At 48.6% G+C, this 12,500-nt stretch overlaps 1 protein-coding gene across 1 annotated transcript; it reads left to right on the top strand.

Annotated features, from left to right (window-relative positions):
* The first annotated feature begins 2,137 nt into the window (after positions 1-2,137).
* Positions 2,138-12,093, top strand: LOC117505763 (ethanolaminephosphotransferase 1-like). The gene is made up of 2 exons (XM_034165304.1): positions 2,138-3,121; positions 11,980-12,093. Exons 1-2 carry the CDS (start codon positions 2,216-2,218, stop codon positions 12,091-12,093), a joined length of 1,020 nt encoding a protein of 339 aa, XP_034021195.1. The 5' UTR covers positions 2,138-2,215.
* Positions 12,094-12,500: the final 407 nt, after the last annotated feature.

Below are 12,500 nucleotides of genomic sequence, written 5' to 3'. Positions count from 1 at the left end.
CTGTGGAGGGGAGCAGAGATCAATCACTAATGATTAAATGCAGAGTGGTGCATACAGAGCAAAAAGAGAAAGAAACACTCAGTGCATCATGGGAACCCCCCAGCAGTCTAAGTCTATAGCAGCATAACTAAGGGATGGTTCAGGGTCACCTGATCCAGCCCTAACTATAAGTTTTAGCAAAAAGGAAAGTTTTAAGCCTAATCTTAAAAGTAGAGAGGGTGTCTGTCTCCCTGATCCGAATTGGGAGCTGGTTCCACAGGAGAGGAGCCTGAAAGCTGAAGGCTCTGCCTCCCATTCTACTCTTACAAACCCTAGGAACTACAAGTAAGCCTGCAGTCTGAGAGCGAAGCGCTCTATTGGGGTGATATGGTACTATGAGGTCCCTAAGATAAGATGGGACCTGATTATTCAAAACCTTATAAGTAAGAAGAAGAATTTTAAATTCTATTCTAGAATTAACAGGAAGCCAATGAAGAGAGGCCAATATGGGTGAAATATGCTCTCTCCTTCTAGTCCCTGTCAGTACTCTAGCTGCAGCATTTTGAATTAACTGAAGGCTTTTCAGGGAACTTTTAGGACAACCTGATAATAATGAATTACAATAGTCCAGCCTAGAAGAAATAAAGGCATGAATTAGTTTTTCAGCATCACTCTGAGACAAGACCTTTCCAATTTTAGAGATATTGCACAAATGCAAAAAAGCAGTCCTACAAATTTGTTTAGTATGCGCATTGAATGACATATCCTGATCAAAAATGACTCCAAGATTTCTCACAGTATTACTAGAGGTCAGGGTAATGCCATCCAGAGTAAGGATCTGGTTAGACACCATGTTTCTAAGATTTGTGGGGCCAAGTACAATAACTTCAGTTTTATCTGAGTTTAAAAGCAGGAAATTAGAGGTCATCCATGTCTTTATGTCTGTAAGACAATCCTGCAGTTTAGCTAATTGGTGTGTGTCCTCTGGCTTCATGGATAGATAAAGCTGGGTATCATCTGCGTAACAATGAAAATTTAAGCAATGCTGTCTAATAATAATGCCTAAGGGAACCATGCATAAAGTTAATAAAATTGGTCCTAGCACAGAACCTTGTGGAACTCCATAATTAACCTTAGTCTGTGAAGAAGATTCCCCATTTACATGAACAAATTGTAATCTATTAGATAAATATGATTCAAACCACTGCAGCGCAGTGCCTTTAATACCTATGGCATGCTCTAATCTCTAATAAAATTTTATGGTCAACAGTATCAAAAGCAGCACTGAGGTCTAATAGAACAAGCACAGAGATGAGTCCACTGTCTGAGGCCATAAGAAGATCATTTGTAACCTTCACTAATGCTGTTTCTGTACTATGATGAATTCTAAACCCTAACTGAAACTCTTCAAATAGACCATTCCTCTGCAGATGATCAGTTAGCTGTTTTACAACTACCCTTTCAAGAATTTTTGAGAGAAAAGGAAGGTTGGAGATTGCCCTATAATTAGCTAAGATAGCTGGGTCAAGTGATGGCTTTTTAAGTAATGGTTTAATTACTGCCACCTTAAAAGCCTGTGGTACATAGCCAACTAATAAAGATAGATTGATCATATTTAAGATCGAAGCATTAAATAATGGTAGGGCTTCCTTGAACAGCCTGGTAGGAATCGGGTCTAATAGACATGTTGATGGTTTGGAGGAAGTAACTAATGAAAATAACTCAGACAGAAAAATTGGAGAGAAAGAGTCTAACCAAATACCAGCATCACTGAAAACAGCCAAAGAGAACAATATGTCTTTGGGATGGTTATGAGTAATTTTTTCTCTAATAGTTAAAATTTTATTAGCAAAGAAAGTCATGAAGTCATTACTAGTTAAAGTTAAAGGAATACTCGGCTCAGTAGAGCTCTGACTCTTTGTCAGCCTGGCTACAGTGCTGAAAAGAAACCTGGGGTTGTTCTTATTTTCATCAATTAGTGATGAGTAGTAAGATGTCCTAGCTTTACGGAGGGCTTTTTTATAGAGCAACAGACTCTTTTTCCAGGCTAAGTGAAGATCTTCTAAATTAGTGAGATGCCATTTCCTCTCCAACTTACGGGTTATCTTCTTTAAGCTGCGAGATTGTGAGTTATACCACGGAGTCAGGCACTTCTGATTTGGCTGCCGACTCGGAATTTAGATTAAATAAAACAGGAATATTAACATACGTTACCGTAGCGCCGCAGTGCACCGCCATGGGTCTATACGAATATGTCACTCAGGAGCAACTCGCGGGTTTCGACAAATACAAGTACAGCGCAGTGGACACAAACCCGTTGTCTGTCTATGTCATGCACCCTTTCTGGAACCTTGTGGTGAAGTTTCTCCCAACATGGTTGGCCCCAAACCTCATTACATTCACAGGCTTTATGTTCCTTGTGCTGAATTTTCTTATGTTGGCCTTCTACGACTTTGACTTCAATGCCTCTGTTGTAGGACATGAACACGTGCCTAGTTGGGTTTGGGTTGCTGCGGGGATTTTCAACTTCTTGGCCTATACACTGGATGGTGTTGATGGGAAGCAAGCACGTCGCACCAGTTCCTCCACGCCACTGGGGGAGCTCTTCGACCACGGCCTGGATAGCTGGGCTTGCGTCCTCTTCGTAGCCACTGTCTACTCCATATTTGGCAGAGGGGAGAGTGGCGTGGGTGTGGTCACGCTTTATTATATCCTGTGGGTGGTGCTGTTCTCCTTCATCCTGTCCCACTGGGAGAAATACAACACGGGGATTCTGTTCCTGCCGTGGGGATACGACATCAGCCAAGTGACCGTCTCCATCGTTTACTTGGTAACAGCTGTGGTCGGTGTGGAGACCTGGTACCAGCCGGTCGTGTGGCACTTCCTCTACAGAAACCTTTTCACTTTTATGATCCTGGCCTGTTCCTTCACTGTCACATTACCCATGAGCCTCTATAACGTGCTGAAGGCGTATCGCAGTAACACCCTGAAGCACAGCAGCCTGTACGAAGCCTTCCTCCCCTTTCTTTCTCCTGTCATCCTCTTTGCCCTGTCCACCACGTGGGTGATCTTCTCGCCATCCAACATCCTCGAGCAGCAGCCCAGAGTCTTCTACTTCATGGTGGGGACGGCTTTCTCCAATGTCACGCATGTCTTTTTCCTGATTCTCTCCCCTCAGCCCCAACCAGTCCCAGCAGAAGACTGCCCCTCCCTGAGCCTGGTTCTGCTGGAGGTTTCTTCCTGTTAAAAGGGAGTTTTTCCTTCCCACTGTCGCCAAGTGCTTGCTCACAGGGTGTCGTTTTGACTGTTGGGGTTTTTCTGTAATTGTATGGCTTTTGCCTTACAATACAAAGCGCCTCAGGGCAACTGTTTGTTGTGATTTGGCGCTATATAAATAAAATTGATTTGATTTGATTTGATTTAAAGCTCTCTTTTTCAGAGGAGCTACAGCATCCAAAGTTGTCCTCAATGAGGATATAAAACTATTGACGAGATAATCTATCTCACTCATAGAGTTTAGGTAGCTACTCTGCACTGTGTTGGTATATGGCATTGGAGAACATAAAGAAGGAATCATATCCTTAAACTTAGTTACAGCACTTTCTGAAAGACTTCTACTGTAATGAAACTTATTCCCCACGGCTGGGTAGTCCATCAGAGTAAATGTAAATGTTATTAAGAAATGATCAGACAGAAGGGAGTTTTCAGGGAATACTGTTAAGTCTTCAATTTCCATACCATAAGTCAGAACAAGATCTAAGATATGATTAAAGTGGTGGGTGGACTCATTTACATTTTGAGCAAAGCCAATCGAGTCTAACAGTAGATTAAATGCAGTGTTGAGGCTGTCATTCTCAGCATCTGTGTGGATGTTAAAATCGCCCACTATAATTATCTTATCTGAGCTAAGCACTAAGTGTTGGGAAAGTGTAGGTACACGGACCCACAACAGGGGGCGCAAATGAACGGACAATGGATGAGGTCAAATAACAACACTTTACTATTGTGAATGGGCACAACAAATACAATCAGATTACAACAATAGACAAAAGCCAAATCACAAAAGGTGTCGTGTGGGCATGCTCGAAGATAGGAGACGTCTGTCCAAAGCAGAACCGGAACCACACGATTTCCTCCGCCACCAGACCCCGGGAATACTGGAGCCGCCAAGTCCCGAACTCCCAGGTGGCCACTGCCTTCGCGTGTCGGACCTGGTACTGCTGGCGAGGAACAAAAGAACAATTAAATGTGGGTGCATCTGCACCCAGGAATCCATACGGCAGGAAAACTACCTCCACCACTCGTTGGAAAAGGAGTCAGCTAAACAACTCACAAAAGTCACAAAAGATCACTGTTAACCAGTCAGCTGAGCACGTTACCTTCCAGGTAGAACGATATCTCGGCAAAGAGGTGGAGGCGTCGTCCTGCTGATATTCCCCTGCTGATCAGATGATGGGTAACAGCTGTTGCAGGTGATGCGTGACAGCTGTCACCCTGGCTGCTCCTGTGAGGCGACTGCGCCCTCTCGTGCCTGAAGCCCGCACTTCAGGCAGGGTGCCCTCAGGTGGTGGGCCAGCAGTACCTCCTCTTCTGGCGGCCCACACAACACTTAGTCAGACAAAAGGTACGAAAATTCACAGAGAAACTCACAGTAACGACCAGGTGGACGATAGATAATAACAAATAAAACTGGTTTTTGGGACTTCCAATTTGGATGGACAAGACTAAGAGTCAAGCTTTCAAATGAATTAAAGCTCTATCTGGGTTTTTGATTAATTAATAAGCTGGAGTGGAAGATTGCTGCTAATCCTCTGCCTCGGCCCGTGCTACGAGCGTTCTGGCAGTTAGTGTGACTCGGGGGTGTTGACTCATTTAAACTAACATATTCATCCTGCTGTAACCAGGTTTCCGTAAGGCAGAATAAATCAATATTTTGATCAATTATTATATCATTTACTAACAGGGAGTTAGAAGAGAGAGACCTAATGTTTAATAGACCACATTTAACTGTTTTAGTCTGTGGTGCAGTTGAAGGTGCTATATTATTTTTTCTTTTTGAATTTTTATGCTTAAATAGATTTTTGCTGGTTATTGGTGGTCTGGGAGCAGGCACCGTCTCTACGGGGATGGGGTAATGAGGGGATGGCAGGGGGAGAGAAGCTGCAGAGAGGTCTGTAAGACTACAACTCTGCTTCCTGGTCCCAACCCTGGATAGTCACGGTTTGGAGGATTTAAGAAAATTGGCCAGATTTCTAGAAATGAGAGCTGCTCCATTCAAAGTGGGATGGATGCCGTCTCTCCTAACAAGACCAGGTTTTCCCCAGAAGCTTTGCCAATTATCTATGAAGCCCACGTCATTTTTTGGACACCACTCAGACAGCAAGCAATTCAGGGAGAGCATGCGGCTAAACATGTCACTCCTGGTCCGATTGGGGAGGGGCCCAGAGAAAACTACAGAGTCCGACATTGTTTTTGCAAAGTTACACACCGATTCAATGTTAATTTTAGTTACCTCCGATTGGCGTAACTGGGTGTCATTACTGCCGACGTGAATTACAATCTTACCAAATTTACGCTTAGTCTTAGCCAGCAGTTTCAAATTTCCTTCGATGTCACCTGCTCTGGCCCCCGGAAGACAATTGACTATGGTTGCTGGTGTCGCTAACTTCACATTTCTCAAAACAGAGTTGCCAATAACCAGAGTTTGATCCTCAGCGGGTGTGTCGCCGAGTGGGGAAAAACGGTTAGAAATGTGAACGGGTTGGCGGTGTACACGGGGCTTCTGTTTAGGACTACGCTTCCTCCTCACAGTCACCCAGCTGGCCTGCTTTCCCGGCTGCTCGGGATCTGCTGGGGGACAGCTAACGGCGGCTAAGCTACCTTGGGCTGCACCAACTACAGGGGCCTGGCTAGCTGTAGGATTTTCCACGGTGCGGAGCCGAGTCTCCAATTCGCCCAGCCTGGCCTCCAAAGCTATGAATAAGCTACACTTATTACAAGTACCATTACTGCTAAAGGAGGCCGAGGAATAACTAAACATTTCACACCCAGAGCAGAAAAGTGCGGGAGAGACAGGAGAAGCCACCATGCTAAACTGGCTAAGAGCTAGTAGCTGTGCTAAGCTAGCGGATTCCTAAAAACACGCAAAGTGAATAATGTGTAAATAATTTAGAGGTGATTCAGCAGAGGGAGTGCTTTAGTTAAGGCACGTGAAGATTACACTGGGAAACAAATCGTTATCTAGTTAAGTAGATCACTCTAACTGCGCAGATTAAACAGCTAACAGATACAGCAAAACACAGCTGTGCTCTGCAACAGGAAGTGATACAATACCGCAGTGAGAGCCAACCACCAGTCAGTAATGTGACTTTGGGTTGATTTTGCCCTCTCCGCTGTAAAAGGTGACTACTTTCAATGTCACTGGGGTTTATTAGAATTCCTTTGTCCTTCAAAAGTGAAATCACCTGTTCCTCCACAGAGAGGTTGTCCATTTCAGAGGGCTCCCCTCCTGGGGCCACCGCTTTTGCATAACTTAGAGGCTTAAAGTCCAAACCTGTGATGAGAAGGTCATTTGACCTGGTCTGTTGTTCGAGTTCTGCAATTCGATTTTCCATAAGTTTTAATGATTTGTCTTTTTCTTCATTTGCCTTTTGTAATTCAGCAACTTGCTTTGTTAATTCCAGTATTTTTTGTTGTTGTTGTGAAATAATTTTAAGTTGATCAGCCACTTCTTTAATAGGCTTTATTTGTGCTGACATCTCATTTAGCTGCACTTTATCTTTTATCTCTTCATCTCCTCATTGTCACTTCCTCTCTCTCCCCTGTACACTCATTCTCATGTAGATACATACACACACCACCTGTAAATATTTTTTTTATTTTAAGTGTGTTTCTTTACCTTTTTTTTTTTTTTACCGTTATTATTTAAGTGTTTTATTTATGTGTGTGCTGATTTATTTATTATGTGCCTTGCCGGGAGTGTGCAAAATGCCTGCATAATGACAATAAAGATGTTGGGGAAAGTGTAGTGACACGGACCCACAACAGGGGGCGCAAATGAACGGTCAATAGATGAGCCAAAAGGTAACAATTTAATGTTGTGAATGTGCACAACGATTATACAGACTATCACAGAATCTGATAGCAGTCAATACACAAAGGTGACGTGTGGGCAGGCTCGAGGATAGAAGACGTCTGTCCTGAGAAGAGCCGGGACCACACGATTTCCACCGCCACAGAACCTGGTGAATACTGGAGCCGCCAAGTCCCGAATTCCCAGGTGATCACCGTCCCCGACTGTCGGATCTGGTACTGCTGGCGAGGAGCACAAACAGTGAGATGTGGGTGTGTGCACACCCAGTAACAAAAACAGTCAGAAGGTGGAAAGTCACCTCCACCTCTAATCACACACTCGTGCAACTTATCTGGTTGGAGTGTGAAGCGAAGCCTTCGCTGATCACACCAAACGCCAATTCCCCAAATAAGGCAACACCACAGGAAAACGGCTGCAAAAAGAGTTCAGACTATTTGTCAGAGTTGAATACAGCAGAGAAGTTACCTTCACAGGTAGATGATATCTCAGCAACGAGGTGGAGATGACGTCCGGTCTTTATGGAGTGAGATGATGAAGTGTAGATGGGTGACAGCTGTCAAGAGATAATGAGTGACAGCTGTCACCCCCGGCTGTGTCCGTGGCGGCAGCGCCCTCTCGTGCCTGAAGCCCGCACTTCAGGCAGGGCACCCTCTGGTGGTGTGCCAGCAGTACCTCCTCTTCTGGCAGCCCACACAACAGGACCCCCCCCCTCAACGGGCGCCTCCTGGTGCCCGACCCGGCTTATCCGGGTCACGGTGGTAGAAATCAGCTAGGAGGGCCGGATCCAGGATGAAGCTCCTTCTTACCCAGGAGCATTCTTCGGGTCCATACCCCTCCCAGTCCACCAAATACTGGAACCCCCGGCCCATCCGATGCCCGTCGATGATCCGGGCAAGAGGCGGCGCCGGTCCGGGAGCACAGAGGGGTGAGGTGTGGTGAGGTTTGATTCTTGACACATGAAAAACCGGGTGGATCCGCAGTGAAGCTGGGAGTCGGAGCTTCACTGCGGCAGGACTGAGGATTTTGAGGATTTTGTATGGTCTAATGTACCTGTCCTTGAGCTTCGGGGAGTCCACCTGGAGGGGATGTCCTTTGTGGATAGCCACACCTCCTGCCCGGGCCGGCGGTCTGCATGGGTCTTCGCCCTCGTCCGGGCCTTCAACAAGGCAGAACGTGCGGAGCGCCACACCCTACGGCACTTCCGCAGGTGGGCCTGGACCGAGGGCACACCGACCTCTCCCTCCACCATGGGAAACAATGGGGGCTGGTACCCCAAACACACCTCAAATGGGGAGAGGCCGGTGGCAGAGGACACCTGGCTGTTATGCGCATACTCGATCCAGGCCAGATGTTCACTCCAGGCCGTCAGGTATGCGGACGTCACACAGCGCAGGGCTTGCTCCAATTCCTGATTGGCCCGTTCTGCCTGTCTATTGGTCTGCGGGTGATACCCGGACGAGAGGCTCACGGTGGCCCCCAGTTCCCGGCAGAAGCTCCTCCAGACGTGTGAGGAAAACTGGGGACCACGATCAGAGACGATGTTGGTAGGTATCCCATGCAGACGGACGACGTGGTGGACCAGGAGGTCTGCAGTCTCCTGGGCCGTGGGGAGCTTCGGGAGGGCCACGAAGTGGGCCGCCTTGGAGAATCGGTCCACTATCGTGAAGATGGTCGTCATGCCCTGGGACGGCGGGAGGCCCGTGACAAAATCCAGACCGATGTGGGACCAGGGGCGATGAGGCACAGGAAGTGGCTGAAGAAGTCCCTGTGCCTTCTGGTGGTCTGCCTTGCCCCTGGCACAGGTGGTGCAGGCCTGGATATATTCCCGGACGTCGGCCTCCAGGGACGCCCACCAGAAGCGCTGCCGGACCACTGCCATGGTCCTTCACACCTCCGGATGACAGGAGAGCTTAGAACCGTGACAGAAATCCAAGACAGCAGCCCTGGCCTCTGGTGGGACGTAAAGCTTGTTCTTCGGCCCAGTTCCGGGGTCCGGGCTCCGTGCCAGGGTCTCCCGGACGGTCTTCTCCACGTCCCAGGTGAGGGTGGCCACGATAGTGGACTCCGGAATGATGGGCTCTGGTGGATCTGACAGCTCAGTCTTGACTTCATCGTCATGCACCCGGGACAAGGCATCCGATCTCTGGTTCTTGGTCCCTGGGCGGTAGGTGATTCTGAAGTCAAAACGCCCGAAGAACAGTGACCAGCGGGCTTGCCTGGGGTTCAGCCGCTTGGCGGTCCTGATATACTCCAGGTTCCGATGGTCAGTGAAAACCGTGAACGGCACAGACACTCCCTCCAACAGGTGTCTCCACTCCTCAAGAGCCTCTTTCACCGCAAGGAGTTCTCGATTGCCGACGCCATAGTTCTTTTCAGCTGCGGTCAACCTGCGAGAAAAGTAGGCACATGGGTGAAGAACCTTATCGGTCTCTCCGCTCAGGGATAGCACGGCTCCTATCCCTGAGTCAGAGGCGTCCACTTCAACCACAAACTGGCGGCTAGGGTCGGGCTGCACCAGAACTTGTGCAGACTAGAACCAGCATTTCAACTCCTTGAACGCGGCTTCGCACCGATCCGACCAGGTGAAGGGGACTTTTGGAGAGGTCAGGGCTGTCATGGGGCTAACTACCTGACTGTAGCCCTTAATGAACCTCCTGTAGAAATTTGCAAAGCCGAGGAACTGTTGCAGCTTCCTACGGCTTGTTGGTTGGGGCCAATCTCTCACCGCCGCAACCTTGGCCGGATCAGGGGCGACGGAGTTGGAGGAGATGATAAACCCCAGGAAGGACAAAGAGGTGCGGTGAAACTCACACTTCTCGCCCTTCACAAACAGCCGGTTCTCCAACAACCGCTGCAGGACCTGACGTACATGCTGGACATGAGTCTCAGGGTCCGGGGAAAAGATGAGTATGTCATCCAGATATACGAAGACGAATCGGTGCAGGAAGTCCCGCAAGACGTCGTTTACCAATGCTTGGAACGTCGCGGGGGCGTTAGTGAGGCCGAACGGCATGACCAGGTACTCAAAATGACCTAATGGGGTGTTAAATGCCATCTTCCATTCGTCTCCCTTCCGGATCCGAACCAGGTGGTACGCATTCCTAAGGTCCAGTTTGGTGAAAATTTGGGCTCCATGCAGGGGCGTGAACACTGAATCCAACAGGGGTAAAGGGTATCGATTACAAACCGTTATGTCGTTCAGCCCCCTGTAATCAATGCATGGACGGAGTCCGCCATCTTTCTTGCCCACAAAAAAGAAACCTGCACCCATCGGGGAGGTGGAATTCCGGATCAACCCGGCAGCTAATGAGTCCCGGATGTAGGTCTCCATTGATTCGCGCTCAGGACGTGAATTGTACAGCCTGCTGGACGGGAACTCAACGCCCGGGACCAAATCAATGGCACAATCGTACGGACGGTGCGGGGGAAGGGTGAGCGCCAGATCCTTGCTGAAGACGTCAGCAAGATCGTGGTACTCAACCGGCAACGCCGTCAGATTGGGAGGGACTTTAACCTCCTCCAAAAACAGTTCTGAGCTCCCTCACAAACCCAGTATAAGAGGCAAGGAGCCGTGAACTTTGTTCCCAAAGCGCTGTAGCCCAAGCGCGTGCCTCACCTCGAAGCAAATTAATCACGTAAGCCACCTTGCTGGCATCAGACGTGTACATCACGGGACTCTGTGCGAAGACGAGTGAACACTGCATAAGAAAGTCCGCGCATGTCTCCACACAACCTCCGTACGGCTCTGGGGGGCTTATGTATGCTTCAGGGGATGGTGGGGGGGTCGTTGAATGACCAGTGGAATGTCTGTATTCGGCACCGGGTCGGCAGGAGGAGGAGCTGCAGCAGCGCCCTGAGCGCGCGCTTCCACCTGTGCGGTGAGAGCCTCCATCCTGCGATTAAGGATGATGTTTTGCTCGGTCATCAGGTCCATCCGAGCGGTAAAGGCGGTGAGGATGTGCTGCAACTCACCAATCATGCCTCCAGCCGACGCCTGTGCACCCTGCTCTTCCATTGGCTGTACAACAGATGGTTGACGCCCCTCGGGATCCATGACGTTGGCCGAGATATCCTGTTGGGGAAAGTGTAGTGACACGGACCCACAACAGGGGGCGCAAATGAACGGTCAATAGATGAGCCAAAAAGTAACAATTTAATGTTGTGAATGTGCACAACGATTATACAGACAATCACAGAATCTGATAGCAGTCAATACACCAAGGTGACGTGTGGGCAGGCTCGAGGATAGAAGACGTCTGTCCTGAGAAGAGCCGGGACCACACGATTTCCACCGCCACAGAACCTGGTGAATACTGGAGCCGCCAAGTCCCGAATTCCCAGGTGATCACCGTCCCCGACTGTCGGATCTGGTACTGCTGGCGAGGAGCACAAACAATGAGATGTGGGTGTGTGCACACCCAGTAGCAAAAACAGTCAGAAGGTGGAAAATCACCTCCACCTCTAATCACACACTTGTGCAGCTCCTGTTAAACCACTTATCTGGTTTGGGTGTGAAGCGAAGCCGTCGCTATTCACACCAAACGCCAATCCAGCAGATAAGGCACACCACAAGAAAAACGGCTGCAAAAGAGTTCAGACTACTATTCAGTTTTAAGTCAGCAGAGAAATTACCTTCACAGGTAGATGATATCTCGACAACGAGGTGGAGATGAAGTCCGGTCTTTATGGAGTGAGATGATGCAGTGTAGATGGGTGACAGCTGTCAAGAGATAATGAGTGACAGCTGTCACCCCCGGCTGTGTCCGTGGCGGCAGCGCCCTCTCGTGCCTGAAGCCCGCACTTCAGGCAGGGCGCCCTCTGGTGGTGGGCCAGCAGTACCTCCTCTTCTGGCGGCCAACACAATAAAAGATCTTGATTGATTGATTGATTTTTCTGATGTCCTCAAGTTCTTCCTCCATAAACGTAGTGCCCTTTTTTGGAGCCATACCTATCAGGCCCTGAAGGCGGGCCAACGACGCCGACAGCAGGGGCTCCAGCAGGAGCGGCAGCCGCAGATGTGATGGGCCTCAAGACAGGCTGACGCGGCGTGAACAACTCTCGAAGGCAAGCCGACAAACATCCACAGCGGAACTCCAGCAGCAGCGGCCGCAGCGGATCTGATGACAGCTGACGAACGCCGACGATGGAATGCAGCTGCAGCGGCACAGCGGATCTAACGGCTACGGAGGCGGCTGACGTGTGCTGATGCACTTTGATATTTCCATTGTTTAATTTGTTTTTAATTTTCTTTTTTATGAACTCCTTAATTTTAGATTTGTACGTATTTGTTTTCCTTATGGCGTTTGGTTGTTTTCTTGTTCGTCATATAGTTGTTACATCTTTTAGAATCTACATGGCATTTGTTTACCATGTGTGTCTGTTAAATTGTTTGTTCACGTCTTGTGGTATAGTTTTTAATGTCAACAGC

The sequence above is a fragment of the Thalassophryne amazonica genome, unplaced genomic scaffold (genome assembly GCF_902500255.1).
Source record: "Thalassophryne amazonica unplaced genomic scaffold, fThaAma1.1, whole genome shotgun sequence".
In the NCBI taxonomy this organism is placed as follows: domain Eukaryota; kingdom Metazoa; phylum Chordata; class Actinopteri; order Batrachoidiformes; family Batrachoididae; genus Thalassophryne; species Thalassophryne amazonica.
The sequence above is the reverse complement of the archived record's forward strand: the minus strand, read 5'-3'. Positions and strand labels throughout refer to the sequence as shown.

What these genes read in the sequence shown, in the direction of transcription:
- LOC117505763 (XM_034165304.1), top strand. Translation starts at nt 2,216, where the DNA reads ATGGGTCTATACGAATATGTCACTCAGGAGCAACTCGCGGGTTTCGAC. An exon ending in TGGGGACGGCTTTCTCCAAT is followed by an intron (nt 3,122 to 11,979) that starts GTCACGCATGTC and finishes GATGTCCTCAAG; the next exon opens with TTCTTCCTCCATAAACGTAG.